Below are 16,712 nucleotides of genomic sequence, written 5' to 3' on the forward strand. Positions count from 1 at the left end.
TGTATTTTTCTCTCCAAAAAAGGATTCTATAAAGCAACAGTTAAAGATCTTAAAAGTACTTACATTTCTCTTTATTCCCTATATTTTTGTTAATTTTTTATACGATTAGTAACATAAATGTATTTTTCGAAAATAGCCAAACAAAGGGAGCACAAAATCGATTACAATATTTCACTCGCAGACAGTGACTTTGACCACCTGCTAAGCAGTTGTCATTCGTTTTTTACAAAAACAAAAGATACCGTTATTTGCCTTGAAGTTTTCTTTATCAAATACCAAGGACAAAAAGTTTTTTCTATAAGGACGTAAAGCGACTTTTTGCCACATAAACTGATGAAAGTACCCATGGTGGAAGGTATATCGCCTTTTTATATCACACCTTCGGCATTTACAATCGGATCTTAACGTATGATATATCGATGTTCTTGTCTCGAGGATAGCATTTTTTTCTCCAAATTTCATCGACCCCAAGTGCCGCGTTTTAGTACTTACTGAACAGGTCTCAGTTCTTATCACCCTAACGTACCACCCTAAGGTCAGTAAATTAAAAAACAATCATTCTACTTTTGCTAAAGAAGTATTTCGATTATTGTTGTAGAACTATTAAAATGTAGTAGGTATCAGAGAAAAATGCAAAAAAAAAACTTTAGTCTCTCAGGGTCGTACCAAGAACATTTTTATTTGTTTGCTTCAAGTTGGTCCGTTGTAATGTGCATACATATGTATATCTGATTAAAAAAGAAGAAGCACTTACCAATATCCAACTCTTGCTGTTTTTTTGTACTTATTTAGTCTCATGAGCTCACATAGCTCTAAATCAATATTTTCCATTTTATACATATAGACACTGCGTCGAATCAATTTCAATAAAAAGTTGCCACGATTAAATACATACACACATTTCAATTTCACATTTTACAACCAATAATTTTATTTTCATTGAATCAGCAAAAAAAGGAAATAATTTCACGCTACTAAAGAAATATGGATTAAAGTAGCATTGCAAAAACTTTAATAAGTAGTAGTAAGCAAAAATCCACATAGTAAAATAGATACATACACACGTACATATATAGTAAGTAGTTAAGTGGTGATAAATGCTTTTATAAGCATAATATTGAACATGTTTTCATTTGTAGAATGACTTGTAAATCGCTGTTTACCAAATCGTAATATTTTTTTTTTTGTTTTTTACAACCCATAGTTTAAAGCTTAAGATATAAATTTTATGTGTACATATACATATTTATGTATGTATATTATAACAATGTAGATATTGTGTATTCGTTTGTAGATAATTTAACAACAAGGAAAACTTTTTTTTCGAAGACACACCAAATGCTTTTGGGTCAAATAGTAAAATTCCAAAATATAAGTGGGAATTAGCAACTGCCTTTGTAGGTACGAACATTTGTATGTATGTACAAAAACATGCTTGTATTTTGAATACTATATTTACCTTTTTTATTTTTATAGTTTTGTCACCGTTCATTTGGCGATTATACCGAACCGATTTCAAGACCAAGAACACCACTGGAAAGGTATTTTTCTGTATGGTTTTAAAATTGGCTGAAAATTACGGCCAAAATCGCTGTTTAAAAATTTCCGTATTTGTGTTTGGTTTTTTGTTGCAACCTGTTCAATTTGAGTTGTTTTCGCATTTTGTTTTGCTTTGTATTTTAAATTAAACTTTGTATTAAAGATAAATGTGATGTTGAAGAAATAAATGATAAAAACGATTAAGACAAACAAGTGAAGGCAAAGTTGAAGATAAATAAGAATTAGGGTAACTGAAAGGATAAGACCATTTAATGAAATTTTTTACGAAAGTTATCAAGTTACCGAAATTTATCGAATCATCAATGTTTATAGTTATCGAAATTTATCCAGTTATCTATATTTATTGAGTTACCGCAACGTATCGAATTAATCAATTTGATCAATGTTTACTGAGTTGTCGAAATTTACGGATAGTTATCGGGCTATAAATATTTATGGGATTATCGAAATTTGTCAAGGTTATGAAATTTATCAATCTGTCGATATTTATTGGTTTTCTGAAATCTGCCGATTTATCGAATCGATGTGTTTGGAATTTTTAAAATATATCGAGTTATCGAAGTTTCAAGGTTATATAAGTTATCGAGTTATCACTGCTTATCGAATTTTATCGTGTTACCATAGCGTAACAAGTTATCGAAATTTTTCGATGGCTTTCGAAAAATATGGAGCTTTCGCAATTAACCAAGTTATGGAAATTTATAGAAATATGCAAAGTTTATCGAGTTATCGATTTGTGTCGAGATATGTTTTTTGAGTTATCGAAATTTACCACAGTTACCGAAATTCATCGAAAATTACCGAATTTAGTCGAGTTATCGAATTTTTGTTGAGTTATCGGATTTTAGTGTGTTTGAAATTCATTGAATTATCGTTATGCATCATATTATCAAAATTTATTGACAAACTGCAATCTATTGGAACAATTCCAAGTCTTGCGAAGGTCCTTCAAAGACCTTTAAATATATAAAAAAAAATTTGTCACGTTTTAGTTCCAAAGCAGAAGATTTTCCGGTAAGTAACTTTGTACCTTATAAGTTAAGCGAGCTAGAAAACCTCTCCAAGTGTCTGAAAAAACTAGAAATACGGCCGAATTTCGACAGTAACTAGAACTCCTAATCTACATAAATGTTCATATGTATACATATATATGTATGTACGTTGGGGTGGCTCTTATAAAACACTTTCTCAAACATTGCAATAATTTTGTGATAAAATTAGCTCTGCAGAATTTAGCACAACGTTCGGCAAAAGCAAAGTCGATTAGGAACAATGAATCCACCGTTTTGTACGCTAGAAATTTCATTATAAAAAAAAATCACAAATATAAGAGTCACCCTAATGTGCATACAGGCTTAACTAGTTATAATCGCCAGACGAGTAATATATTTTATATTTAAAATTTCTTGGGATATTTCAACTTTTTCATCACTTGTGTAATTCCAGCCACCATTGTTACTTCAGGCATTCGAAGTTTAGAATCTTCCTGGAAATCACAGCGACGCGATAAATGCAGCCAAGCTCGTTCCGTATTCAATGATAACGGTGTTTGTAGCCAAGTGATGTAGTCGATGGTGAGGCCACCGCTTAAAAGCTAAAAAAAGTAAAGAAAATTTAATTTTTTTTTGATTATTAGTCGCTAGTTATTAACTTGCTTCTTTATATTTCTATGGGATATAAAACATACAATTTTTTAATAAATGTTTTAACCGTTGGTACTTCTACAGAAGTTTCGGCCTGATTTTTTCGCGTCTCTTTGTGACTTTCTTAGCAGCCGCATCAAGTCAAAAAGTTAAAAAACATTTTCTTCACGTAGTTTAATGAACCTCTTTATGCTAAAACGTATTACCACTATTAACATCGTAACAGGAGCAACGCTTGTAGCTGCGAGCTCCAGTCGCCCATAGAAGAGGTCTTTGGTCACCTCGTCCTTCGCTTCCATCGGGTTGTAGGCGCAAATGAACGCCACCTTGTAGAAACTCACTTTGGTCCAGAATGTGGCGAGAAACTCGTCCATTTACATGGCAACTGGAGTAAACGTCGTAAGGCCCCACATATTTCTTGCCTTCCTGGATGGCGGGATGTCAACCTTGGCCTTATCGAGGACACAAACCAGCCACACCACCAGGCAGCTTTCCCATTAAAAGCGCTATTAGTCAACGACGTGGCGTAAACGTAGGTTGACGTACGTAGCAGCATATCAATTTTACTGTTGATAGCAGGGACGTGAACCGGTTTTGAACCGAGCCGGTTTTGAACCGGAAAACCGCTTTTTTGTATTAATTAACTGAACCATTAACCGAACCGAAATTTTCCCCAAATGTTTGATCCGAACCGAAAACCGAACCACTTTCCATAAAGGTTTAAATGATCGTTTCAACCAATTTTCAATAGATAAATGTACCCACTTTATTTTCTTTTCGTTAAACATGGTAATACCTACCATATTTGTTTACCATGTGACAATATCAAATGTAAAGGCAACCCATCTCATTTGACAGACCCCTTGACCTTGCGCGTTATTTTTTGGTTTTTCGAACCGACCAAATTTTTCATCCGGTTCTCGTCCCTGGTTGATAGAGAGAGAGAGAAGCAACGGCAACGTCGCCGCCATGCGGTGGTGAGTTTTCGATAACACGCGAATCCCAAAAGGTAGATCGTGTCTGCGTCAACCTACGTCTACGCTACGTCGTTGACTGTTTGAGCTTAAGGGTTCGTATATACCAGGTACATGCCCTCAAGTCATAGTTCTTAAACACTTGCGGTAGTCATCATAAAAAGTCTCATCTGAGACTTCGTTTTACCTTCATTGGAAGGGTTTTCACGTGGCTGAATCCAAACCCAGCACCCAACATCCAGCACGCAACCAGAGCCTGGAAAAACCTTGCTAAGTACACGTTTATATAGCGGCCCGCTTACTCCCAGACATACACCCGCTTGCAACCATACGTCGTGGTGAACAGACGTTTCAGACTTCAATGGAGTCTAAAACCGAGTACGTTGGCTCCCTAAATAACCGTGCCGTGAGCGAACGCGGAAGCAAAAGTAGAATGGGAGTATAGCCGAGCGACGGCCTTATATTTGTGAAGCCTCATTGCTCTTCTTTGATCGTTTCTGAACTTATTTGCAGGTAGAACTTAGGCCTAGTCGGATCTTTGGCCCCTGCTTTCCTGGCTAGTCTGTCCGCTATAAAATTTCACTCTATTTCGTTATGAGCTGGAATGCATATTAATTATATGGATGATGTATGGGCTATCAATGATCGGCATAACAGGGGCACTTAGGACTACACCAACGGCAGCAGTTTTACCCCTTGTCACATCTCTCGCCGGCTAATCTATCGGCCATGAATTTAGAGTCCAAACCTGCCATCAGGCTGTACGCTTCGGGGCAGTTTATGTGTAAGTGCTACGCACACACTAGTATAGCGTCAAGTTTACTCGGACGGATTGACTACATGATGTCGGATTGGCACTTTGGGATTAACTTCGAAGCCGCTATAGAGGTTGAGAGCTGGCGTAAGTACATGACGAGTGCGGGCTCGGTGAATGTCATGCAGATGGGTCGAAAATGGAGAAAGACGTAGGGCGCGTCGTTTGCGCGAAACTGGACTTCGACAAATGCTATACGCTGTCGAACAACTGCAGCATTTTCCTGGCGGAGTTATTGGCCCTAAGGAGGGCGGCAAAGCTACCGAGCAGCAACCTAGCAAATATGCAGGTGAATCTTTAAATCGATACTCAGGCTGCGATAAAGACGCTACTATCGCACAGCACTTCCCCCAGAAGTGTGGCGGGGGGCAGGGCAGCTCTGGATTTGCTACATACTGGTACTGATGTACATCTGTACTGGGTTCCAGGGCAATGAGGAGACCGACAGGCTTGCCAAAGAAGGCGGAAGTTCGATCTGTCCATGATCCAGAAGGCGCACAAGGTGTAACCAAAACGCAAGGTTGCGATATGTCCAGGATTATATGCAGAACGTATGACATAAAGCCCACGAAGTTTTCCATTTCCGTCAAGGGGGAGGATGTTAGGCTTCTAGTGGGTGTTCAATCGGGGCATTTCCTGCTGGCACTGCCCGCCCTTAAACTAGCTCTGACCAATGATAAGATCTGTAGGAGATGCAGAACGAAATAGGAGGCTGCGAGTATCCTGCCCTTAGCAGATGCGGATTAGTCTCCTGGGAGCAGGCTTTCTGCCTAATCTGGTAGTCGCCGGGTTATCTTGTAACGGTTCTACCTTAATGGTTAATAAGCTAGCTTACCTAAACTAACCTAACCTCAGGGCATAATTAAATTAAAAGTATCCCTTTCCCATTCCCAATCTTCTTCAGCTTCTTTTTTAGGAAAAAGTAATAAACGCTAAAAATGAAAGTTTTAGTGCCCACATTTTAGCTTCATACCTGATCAAATGTATGATTTCCCACGAAAAACATTGTTGACAATATAGAATCTTTTGGTTCATTGATACTCTGTCCCAAATTTGGGCCACCCACTGGAACGCCTGATCCCAGCTGTTCCATTAACCAATCAGCATTGTTCTTAAGATATCTGTAGCTGGTCTATAGCAAAATAATGATTTTAAGTACATCTTCCCGATATACATTTGTTTATAAAAGCTTTACCTTCAACGCTTGCTTTCCAATATTTGTCGTTAGAACATCGCTTACTAATATATCGGCTATATAATCTGCTATGCCCACATCTAACTCTGTAGCGTAATTCATTGGTGGACTTTGAGTAAGACGTTCAGTGTGGGTAGTATTTAAATCATCGATTTTGACCGTACTCAAAGTGCTTACCCAACTACGCGCTCCATTATTGTATTCTGAATTTGTTTCAATCAATATTGAATCTCTAGTTTGTTTTAAAAATAAATCGATTTGATCAGTATGTTTGTCATCTTCGTCAATACAGCAGATGGCTTCCGAGATGGAATAACATGTTGATGCTTTCTCCATTTTATTTTCTGTTGTAGTACAATACGTGAAAGAAAGGATTGAATAGTTTTTTTTTTTGTTTTGTAAATAAAAAATGTGGTACTTGCCCGTTTCAAAAGTTCTCGCTTTCCTTATTAAATCTGTGTAGAGGGCCGCAAAGACCACCTGCATTAGTACGGAATCGCCTGATGGAATGGAATTGACATAAATGAAAAAAATCAAATTGAAAAGTAAACAATGCGAACGTTTTCTTCACAATTTAATTAATTCTTTAGAGGGCAATTCTGGCAACTGTCTTTCAACTCACCACAGATTTTCAAGAGACAAAAGTCTTTCGTAAGAAAATTTTCAATGCTGGCAAGCGAAGTCAATAATTCTCAGTCTGATATCGAATATTTCGCCATTGAGGATGCATTTTCCGACTCTCCGACACCTTACGTATGCCCCCTTAAGACTAATAAAATTATAGTTTAAAAAACTAAAACCTCGCTATTATAATTTCCATTCGCACCGTTATGAGGTATGTAACTTGAGAATAGAAATAGCTGCATCTTTTAGGCGCATCAATATTAGATAGTTACATCCCGAGCTAATAAAAGGGAGGTAATAAAAACAATACCTGATAAGTCTTATAGCTCATCCCATAAATAATAAAACAATACCTGATAAGTCTTATAGCTCATCCCACTGGAATACACTCAATAAAATGAGCTTGAGTTATAGATTTAACTCGCGAAAACTAACTGAGTTAGCTACTTAGTCCCAGTTTACGAAATGAGGGCCCTTCAGTGGTATCTAAGTTCTACTAACCCAATAAAACACCCTATGTATAATGGAAGGGGTTCATTAAAAATCTACTTTTAAGTATTTACCAAGTGGTCGCGTAGAGACGGGTATGATATCCTGTAGCAAAATTGTTACTTTGTACAAACTTTCTGGTATGCAGTCCCACATCTCGGAAACACATGTTAGAGCCAAAGACATTGCTTGATACATACTAGCACCAGCTTCGACGGCATTAACCAACATATCTACAATGCAATTAAGTACAGGATAAACAAAATGCATAATTGCCTCCAACCAAGGTGGACGTTTTTGATTCCAAACCTGAAAGTCAAACAATTTTTTGTCTATTTAGTTTATTAATGCCTATTTTCGAGGCAGGTTCAATCATGTATATACGTATGTATGTGTGTACAGTGTACATTGTACACATACCTGACGTTTGTCCAAACAATCACTCCAACCGGCGCAACTTTCTTCCAAAATTTTAATGAGACATGATTTAATATCGACAGCTTTTCCGACAGTCACCAACAGGTAGGTTAACGACAAGGCAATTTGATAATTGGACTGACCAATGGGATCTAGGCATGATTACATAAAAATATATATATATTTCCACGAATAGAGTCGTGTATGCATTTTTACCTGCATGATTTTTGATTTTTTCAGATACATCTAGACATTCACCCCGGCATAGAAACGCTTCACACTTTTTTCGCTGACTGTAATCGTTGAGAAATGAGCTATTATCGTTTTTGAAATTTTCCGGTGATGGCAAATGTGAAAAAATATGACGAAGTATTATTCCAGTCACCTGAGCATTGCGCATTAGGAGAACCTTAAAGAAGAAAACCAAAATGAGGTTTTTAATGTATCTCTTGTTATTTAAATATTTCATTTCACATATCGATAGCAAAGAGCGAAAAATTCCGAAGTCCACTTTTTGTAAAAAATTACGTTTTGGTACAAGGTAAAATAGGTAAATAGCGAACTACCTGTTATATTTCTTACAGTTTCTATTCAGTGATACGCATATTTGCAAAGTAGAAAACACGAAATATTATGTTGAAATTTTTCCAAAATTAGTGCATCAGAAAATGAGTTTGAAAGGTTTTATTAAGGATGGAAAATAAAATTTTCAAATTGTAGATACTTAATGTGAGGAAAAATTGTACCCAACAGCAGACAAATGTACCTAAAAAATCGTCGAATCTATTCAACAGTACGAAAATATAACGAAAATCTGTCATGCCTGATTTTGAGATTACGTTCTCCAATACCTTGAGATCTGTTCAAACTGCTGGAACTTTTCGACGACAAAAATTTATCTGGCCAAGTTGAAAATGTACCGAAAATGGTCTATATGTACCGAATGTACTTTCAAATTATAAACGGGCTGAAAAAGTACAATTGTACCTATTTTTCCATCACTGGTTTTTAATCGCTCGTTTAAATTAAAAGCTAAAAACAAAACAAAATATCTCTATTAAGCTTTAACAGAACATAATCTAAAATTGAAGCCATATTTCTTCTACTATATGTATATAGGCTTGTGGTGTTGAAAGGGTTAATTGAAAACAATTTCTTAAGCCAGAGAAAACTCTTGCGGTGTTTTTGTATATATTTATTTAAATTCACCTTTAGTAAGTAAGCCCAATCAGCTTCGGGAAATGCCAAAAGTACTTTCAATTCCAGTGAAATTGCAATGCGGGCGCTAAGATCTCCGAATTCGGTGACCCACTGAAAAGTTTTATCGGTCGAAAAAAGCTGTGGCGAAGCAAATAATATCCAGGCGCATGGTAATCCTTGTCTCGATGAAAACATTTCCATATTTTCAATATTTTTGCGACAAAGCTGAAAAGATGAAAGTAGTACATAATACTATACATGGCCCTTTAACTTTTGCCAAAAATGGCATACCTACGGAGGCGAGAATGTGAATAGAGAAAACACATTTTAGCAAGTTTTGGCAACTTTTCTTTGCTTAAAAAATTTTTATAATTTTTTATGAAAATATAGCTTTCTATTAAAAAAAACATGTAAACAGAAATTTCAAACTTTGTAGAACATTTATAAAAAATCATCGAATTTTAACAAATGTTGATAAAAATTTTAAAGTTTTTGATCAGATTTTTTTTGAGTATGCAGTTTTGTAGGCGAGTTTGAACTAGCTAGGACTTACCGTTAATTTTTGGTAATTTTTCATCGCGCATTTTCTTCCATACAAAGTATGTATGAAGAAAATGCGCCACATCTTCCACAAAAAGAAAATTACCAAAAATCAACGGTAAGTACTTGCCAGTTAAAATTTGCACCTTCTGATACTGAAATTCAGTTGGAATGATTCCAAGAAGTAAAATTAAAAAGCTCAATATTTTGATGAAATTTTGTTAGTTTTTGTAGTAAGTTTGAAATTTTGCCTTACATGGTTTTTGTTAGATAACGAGATACACTTTCATAACAAAATAAATAAATAATCGAAAGGGAAATATCCAAAGAATGCTAAAATGTCTATTTCGTACATATTGATATTTTCGCTACTGAATATATACATATATGATATATACATATGTATATGGGGTTTCAGAAAATCATTAAAAATCTTTCAGGAGGATTAATATTAATCCTATCAATAACACTGTACAGCACTCGACTGGGTATTGGATCAAACCAACTTCTTTTAAGAGATTGAGTCATTAGTAAAAAAAAGTAAGTTCTCCGTTTTTCGAAGTTATCCTCCGAAATCGAGATATGGGCCGTCGAAGTGCGAAATTGGACCTTTGGTAAAAAACTATTTTTAATTATTGCATGTAAAAAGCAAAAAAACAGTAAAAATACAAACGTGATCCGCCTTTTGCTTTTATTTATATGGTATATAACTTTTTTGGTGAAAACTTATATTACAGGTTCTATAACGAGTCAAAGTTCAGATCTTCGAAAAATTAAAAAGTTAATTCATAAAATTTTAAACTGATTTTTAAAAGATTCATAGCGCTGTAAAGGTGATTCAAACCCCTTTCTTTTGGTATGAATTTGTATACTTCGTATATACAAATTTGAGAAAAAACACATTTAAAGGAAAAAATTCCTTTTTTTGTATAAAAAAAAATATTTAAAACAAAAAAATTACTAACCGATTTTAAAAAAATTGGGCGCGACACCTCCTACGAATTTTCTTTCATGTGCGATATTAGCCTTTACATACTTTAACATAACTTAAACCAATATAATTCCCAGGTAAGTTACACAGGTCTCCATCGCGTATGGTTTATCAATTAGTTTTTCTTTTGGTTTGTTTATGAAGTGCATTTAAAAATACATATTGATATTCTCTCTTTTCGGTCAATCTGCAATCGAGTCAATATTCCTTCTAGATCTGAGAGATACATACATATGTATGTGCATTAGGATGCCTTGCGAGAAAAATTTGAGGCTTCACCGAGCGCATGATAAAACTTGATATTTTTTATGACTTCCATTAAAATATTGTGTCTCAATTCTCTACTAGCTGTGAACTTTAACACGCTGAAAATGCCTCAAAAATCTAATTCTGCGTCATAAAACTTTTATATGGAACCTTATTTTACATTAAATATCCTTTACGATAACATAATAGCATTTTTAGTGAAATTTTCGACAGTGACGAAAATATAAATTGGGTCGCGACATTTTAACAAATTTTTGGCTATTTGTTTGTTATTAAATCCGAATTTGAAATCAGGAATATTCAACATTTTCGAGCTTTTCAAATAGATTTCTTAGAAAAATTTTTAGTATACAGTTTTGTAGGGCTTTCAATTTTAGTATAATAAAAAGCAAGTTTACAGTACCTGGGGTAACCGTGAATTTTTTGGGATTTTCGTTTTTTTTTTTGTATATAAAAAAGCATAAAGAGTGAATAAAAAAAATCTTAAAAATCAACGAAAATTAATAGACTATACTTGGTTTTTGCTAGATGACAAGCTATACGTTAATAAAAAAATAATAAGCATTAAATAAGGAAAAAAATAATAGCCAAACTTGTTAAAATGTCGCGTCGCGGTTTAATTTTTCGCCCCTCAAAAGAATTTGAAAAAGTGGCGAGAACACTCTATGATTGACACCTTCCTTTAAATGCAGCGCGACGCAATCTAGTGCACACATTTACTTACTACAGTGCTACACAAAATATTTGCATTCAACAAACCTTTGATAGCACTCCTAACGGTGCACCACGTAAAAGAAGACAGTAAAACAACTCGCGGCATTTGGCGTGTACGTCGCGGATAATAGCACTTTGATTGGGAAGCTGAAGACCTAAACAGAAAATAAATCTAATTTCTTTATTCTAATTAATCGTTATAGTACATATTTAAGTATACTACTTACCTATATAGGCTTCACCACTTTCACAGACATAGGGTAACAATTCCGCTACACAAAACAGCATATTCGAGATATCGGCCAAATGTAGTTGAGCTCTTTCAACACTGGTCAAAATTAGAGAATATCGAGACGTTAGCACACCTAAAGTTTCATTTAAAATGCCGGCGAAAATGCGTTGCGCCATTTTTGGCGGCACCGAGTTCCACAGATCATCTTTAATGCCTTGTATGTAATGCCACCACATTTGTACGGTATAGGAACCGCGCTCAGATTCAAAAAATGGTTGACTATTTTCCCAATGTAAACAATCGGCATCTTGTACGATATAAAGCAGTAATAATCTACAGTGTAGATCTAGTAGTCTTTCCGCCAGCGCCTCTGCCATCTGGAAATATTGCTTATAGGATAACCTTAAAGCGCCGCCCTTTTCATTGCCCTTTGGACGATATATTTTTACATTAGCTGCTTGCAAATAAATATTTAGACAATTCTTTATAAGTGCCGCTGCTCCAATTGTTGCTGTCAACACCGAGAGATCGGCATGATCCAAGGACTCTTGCGAAAGTATGTGTAAATGTTCTAGGAGCATATCCGCCGAACGCGTTACGAGATTTACAAACTTCTCCGGATCTGAGGTTTTTACAACAACAGCTGACTATACATACATAGAATACAGTTTAGATAATTATCTAAATATTCGAATTTGCATGTATGTAAAAATATTTACAGTTTCAGGCGCCAATAAGTCCATTTCTGCATGCAATAGCCCAGAATGCTTTTGATAAGAGGCATAATATTCATCTTCCCACCTAAAATTGTGATATATAATACTATATATACAATAAATAGCAATATTTATAGTGTAAATCCATACATTTTTGAATTGAATTTTAATGGCTTATAAAATGTTCAAACAACTTACCACAAAACAATTTTAATGGCAGCAAAAGAGGCATAACGTGGAAAGTCCAACTTCCCACCGACCACTGCAGGACAAATTCGTTCTTGTAGTACGCGCTGATGAGTCTTCATAAAACAAAAATATATTTTATAGAAAAAACTTGCGCTAAATAATTAAAATAGTGTTTGCAGGTTCAGATTTGCCTACGTAAATATTTGCTTTCAGTTTGCTACCTGATAAAATTGTAAATCGCGTTGTAGCAACACTGGAACCCTGTCCATTAAATTTCCTTCCTCCATAACCTCCATTTTTGGGCTTATTTTTTAATTTTATAATTAGCAATCGAAAAATGAAAAATTTTAAAACAGTTACCACAGACTCCTAAACAGTTTGGCGGAATTTTATTGATCAAATATATCGGCATTACCATGACAACCTAATAAGCTATGTATATCCATATGGCCGAAGGTCGAACTCATAAATTCCTTTAAGTAAAGTTCGGTTAAAGTGATTGCTACACTCGGAGGTTTGCCATTAGCTCTGATCCAATACTTTTCGTCTAAAATCCTGTAAAAATGTCAAACAGCAAAATTACTCTCTGAAGTGAGAGTAAAAAGTGAGTAACAACAAAAAGTAGGGGGGAAAAGGCATTTTTCTGTAAAAACGTCAACCAGTGACACTTTTCATGATTTTACCAGAAGAAAATTTCGAGTAAAATCTTGCAACCTCATTCTCTACACAACTCTCCAAAAATTGCTCACACTTACAGAATTTTGGAGGAATTTGCCTGTAACTTCCTGCAAGTTCGTTTAAAACCCTGTAAGTTCATGGAGTACTGGATCAGAGCTATTGTCTAATGAGGGGCGACCGCGGTACAGTGGTTGCATTTACATGAGGAGAGCGGCTTACCACTAATTTTTGGCATTTTTTATTTACTTATTTTTTTTTTACTGTGTTACGCAATTTTTTCATACAAAGAAAGTATGTTCGGCCTTTTTTTTTGAAAGAGAAGCAAGTGAGCAGCACTTTCCACTTGCACTTTACTATACTCAATTTTAATAAGTTACAAAAAAAAATTTTTTTTTAAGATTCTAATTAAAAAGTTTGATATTTTGGTGAAACATTTCATTTTTATTTTTTTATAGTTTTTTGCACAAAGTTGGAAATTTGGTGTTATATGGTTTTTGTTAGGAAAAGAGCTTTAATTTCATAAAATAAATAATAAATAATAAACAAACGAAGGAAAAATAGCCAAAACTTAGTAAAACGTCGAGTCCTAATTTCTACTTTGGTCACTGTATGTATTTACGATCAGCATGCCATTTTAATGAGCTGTTAAGGTATCGAAACAACGAATACGGGACAAATACAGGACGTTCACAAAGAAATGCAGGACATTTGGCGTTCCGTATGAAATAAAAAAATTACCAGGACATTGTCAAAAAAGACGACTGTCCCGTATAATACAGGACGGATGGTCTCCGTAAGTATAAATTGAAGAGTCAAGGCGGAGTTCTTGAACAACTTCTTGAACAACAATCCAGTTCAGAATCACAATACATTTATTGGCATTTTTTAATATAAAACAAACATCGATCATTTACTTATTCCACATTAAATTCCACTCCTTGAGCACGTGCCAGCTTGCCGGAATGATTCACTGTAATTGTAGCTCGCTTACAATATTGCTTCCAGGCATCGGAACCTGATTCTCTACCACCGCCTGTGTGTTTCTCACCACCAAACGCACCGCCAATCTCTGCGCCATTTGTTGTAGTATTTATATTCACAATGCCACAATCGGATCCTTGTGGGCCGATCCATTTAAATGCATTCGAAATATTTTCTGTAAATATCGCTGAAGAAAGACCCTGATCGACTTCGTTATTCCATTCAATGGCCTCTTCAATGGAGTTCGCCTTCAGAATGTATACAATGGGAGCGAATGTTTCGCGATGCACTACAGGCGAATTGTGTGACAAATCAGTGATAATTGTTGGTTCGGCATAGAAACCTTCCCTTTGTATTACATTGCCGCCAAAAGCAACTCTTCCGCCTAATTTAATCGCCTCTGTGATAGCGGCTTTATAGTGTTCTATATTTTGTTGTGTATGTACAGGGCCAATCAACGTGTTGGGATCTAATTGATGACCGACTTTTGGAAGAACCTGTAACGAGTGAAAGATATTAAATATCCATTATATTGGATGACGTCTAAGAATTGTATGGCTAAAACCATTCCAATGGGTATACTTACTTGCTTGTACTTGGCGACCAATTCCTGAACTAAACGATCGTACAACTTTTCGTGAACAATTATGCGACGTGTGGTAGTGCAACGCTGTCCAGAAGTACCAATACAGCCGAAGAGCGCAGCTTCTAATACCATATTGAAATTAGCATCCTGATCTACGAGCAAGGCATTGTTGCCGCCCAGCTCCAGTATGACTTTGCCGAAACGTTTTTGTACTTCCACACCAACATTGCGACCAGTTTCACAACTACCAGTAAATGATACAAGCTTAACTCGATTATCGGATACAAGCGTCTGACCAACATTGACGCCACCCTGACAGAGTACCGCAATCGGTGGTAGGTTATTACGTTGCAACACTTCGGAAAGTATTTTCATGGTAGCCACCGAGACAAGCGAAGTTGTGGGTGCTCCTTTCCAGATAACGCTGTTACCAGTGGTCTGAATGAATAAAAAAGCATACATTTTAATTATTTTGTATCAAAAAATTTATATATTTTATCTTATTAAATAAGATTCCCTCAGAAATAAGACAAAAACTAAATGGTTTCAAGACCGGAACTAGTAGTTAATTTAAGCTGAGCATTCAAATTAAATTACGCTGCTATATTAAACTTTTCGCCACTTACCAACGCAATTGCAGCATTCCAACCGAATACGGCATTCGGGAAATTATATGCTGATATTATTCCCACTAAACCCAAAGGGCGCCATGCTTCCAATATTGTGTGATCAGGTCGTTCGGAATTAATCACTTGTCCCGCATAAATGCGTGACAATCCCGCAGCATAATCACAAATATCAATAAATTCTTGCACTTCTCCTTGTCCTTCGCTGAGAATTTTTCCAACTTCTAAGCTGACCAGCTTACCAAGTGGCTCTTTATATTTACGCATTTCATCGCCAATTTGTCGAATAATATCACCACGCACGGGTGCTGGTACCTGGCACCATTGCCGATAAGCTTTTACGCCAATTTCTATCGCTTCATTCATTTCTTCAACGCTGCCCGTACGTATATTGGCAATTTTCCGCCCTGTGCCAGGATCTATGGATGTAATTAGCTCTCCAGAGCCCTTCCAGGCTCCATTGTAAACACCGCAATTTTCTTGTTCGATACCAATATCTCTTAGAAATGAATACTCTGGCGAATCGATGAGATAATCGTCCTTTGATTTCGCTGTGGGACTTTTGTGGAAGAAACATGACTGTACAAGTAATTTGGGTTGGTTTGGCTTGATAAGCAAGCATCGGTTTAAATGTCTTAAAACTGACATGCTGAAAATAGAAAAAAAAACAAGTCTATTTTACTAAAGTTTTACTACATAAATTTAATTTTTAAGTATACATTTGCACTGAGTTTAGGTTAGTGCTGGCGCGAGCCTACGGGGGGGAACTAGGAAAAAGTACCTCCCCGAAAGATTTCGTAATAAGCGAACATAAAGTTGAAACCATTTCTTTGATTTCTTATAGGCCATTTCCGGCGAAATTTTGAATAAAGTGTAATGCCGAATTTCCACTAGGTATAAAATGACAAAATTTTGAGTGACAAGTTTGTTTGCACATGGCATAGATTTTTCGACATGTCAATGCCTAGTGGAAATTCGGCATAACATTCTGTTAACTTTCAAAAATGTAATCGTTTCCACCACCTGTATGGTAGGAAGATCTGAAAGTTCAGACCAACATCAAAAAATAAAAAAAAAATGAAAATGTTTAGAAGGTTGAGATAGAAAGTCCGCCCCCAAATAAGGGGCAAAAATACCACCTCTACCTTGATGGGGTTGACACTGACTGCAAGTTGATAAAAAAAAAATTATTGCTATATTATTAGCATATGCTACTTATATAAGACTTTGCAACCAGTACAATCTCCTGCATGGTTCCTTAAGTAATACATCTAGT

General features: G+C 35.8%; 2 protein-coding genes across 2 annotated transcripts; both read right to left on the reverse strand.

Moving 5' to 3' along the window:
* Positions 1-2,156: 2,156 nt before the first annotated feature.
* On the reverse strand, positions 2,157-12,710 carry LOC118746828. Its single transcript, XM_036480766.1, has 12 exons — positions 12,575-12,710; positions 12,380-12,461; positions 11,656-12,307; positions 11,474-11,583; positions 8,926-9,141; positions 7,933-8,125; positions 7,720-7,868; positions 7,374-7,608; positions 6,609-6,686; positions 6,187-6,530; positions 5,965-6,123; positions 2,157-3,154 (listed from the first exon to the last, which is right to left on the reverse strand). Exons 1-12 carry the CDS (start codon positions 12,682-12,684, stop codon positions 2,957-2,959), a joined length of 2,526 nt encoding a protein of 841 aa, XP_036336659.1. The 5' UTR covers positions 12,685-12,710; the 3' UTR covers positions 2,157-2,956.
* Positions 12,711-14,097: 1,387 nt separating this feature from the next.
* Positions 14,098-16,097, reverse strand: LOC118746820 (putative aldehyde dehydrogenase family 7 member A1 homolog). The gene is made up of 3 exons (XM_036480756.1): positions 15,437-16,097; positions 14,811-15,248; positions 14,098-14,721 (listed from the first exon to the last, which is right to left on the reverse strand). The coding sequence occupies exons 1-3, from the start codon at positions 16,082-16,084 to the stop codon at positions 14,158-14,160; spliced, it is 1,650 nt and encodes a 549-aa protein (XP_036336649.1). The 5' UTR covers positions 16,085-16,097; the 3' UTR covers positions 14,098-14,157.
* Positions 16,098-16,712: the final 615 nt, after the last annotated feature.

Source organism: Rhagoletis pomonella, unplaced genomic scaffold, assembly GCF_013731165.1.
Source record: "Rhagoletis pomonella isolate Grant_MI unplaced genomic scaffold, Rhpom_1.0 Rhpom_scaffold_00011, whole genome shotgun sequence".
NCBI lineage: Eukaryota > Metazoa > Arthropoda > Insecta > Diptera > Tephritidae > Rhagoletis > Rhagoletis pomonella.

Bases quoted from the DNA above. Each gene is read 5' to 3' on its own strand.
- LOC118746820 (XM_036480756.1), bottom strand. From the start codon at position 16,084: ATGTCAGTTTTAAGACATTTAAACCGATGCTTGCTTATCAAGCCAAAC. The intron at 15,249-15,436 runs GTAAGTGGCGAA...TTATTCATTCAG, and splicing joins GGAATGCTGCAATTGCGTTG to ACCACTGGTAACAGCGTTAT. The intron at 14,722-14,810 runs GTAAGTATACCC...CACTCGTTACAG, and splicing joins TGGTCGCCAAGTACAAGCAA to GTTCTTCCAAAAGTCGGTCA.
- LOC118746828 (XM_036480766.1), bottom strand. From the start codon at position 12,684: ATGAAGACTCATCAGCGCGTACTACAAGAACGAATTTGTCCTGCAGTG. The intron at 11,584-11,655 runs GTAAGTAGTATA...TTTTCTGTTTAG, and splicing joins AAGTGGTGAAGCCTATATAG to GTCTTCAGCTTCCCAATCAA. The intron at 8,126-8,925 runs GTGAATTTAAAT...TTCTTCTTTAAG, and splicing joins ATTGGGCTTACTTACTAAAG to GTTCTCCTAATGCGCAATGC.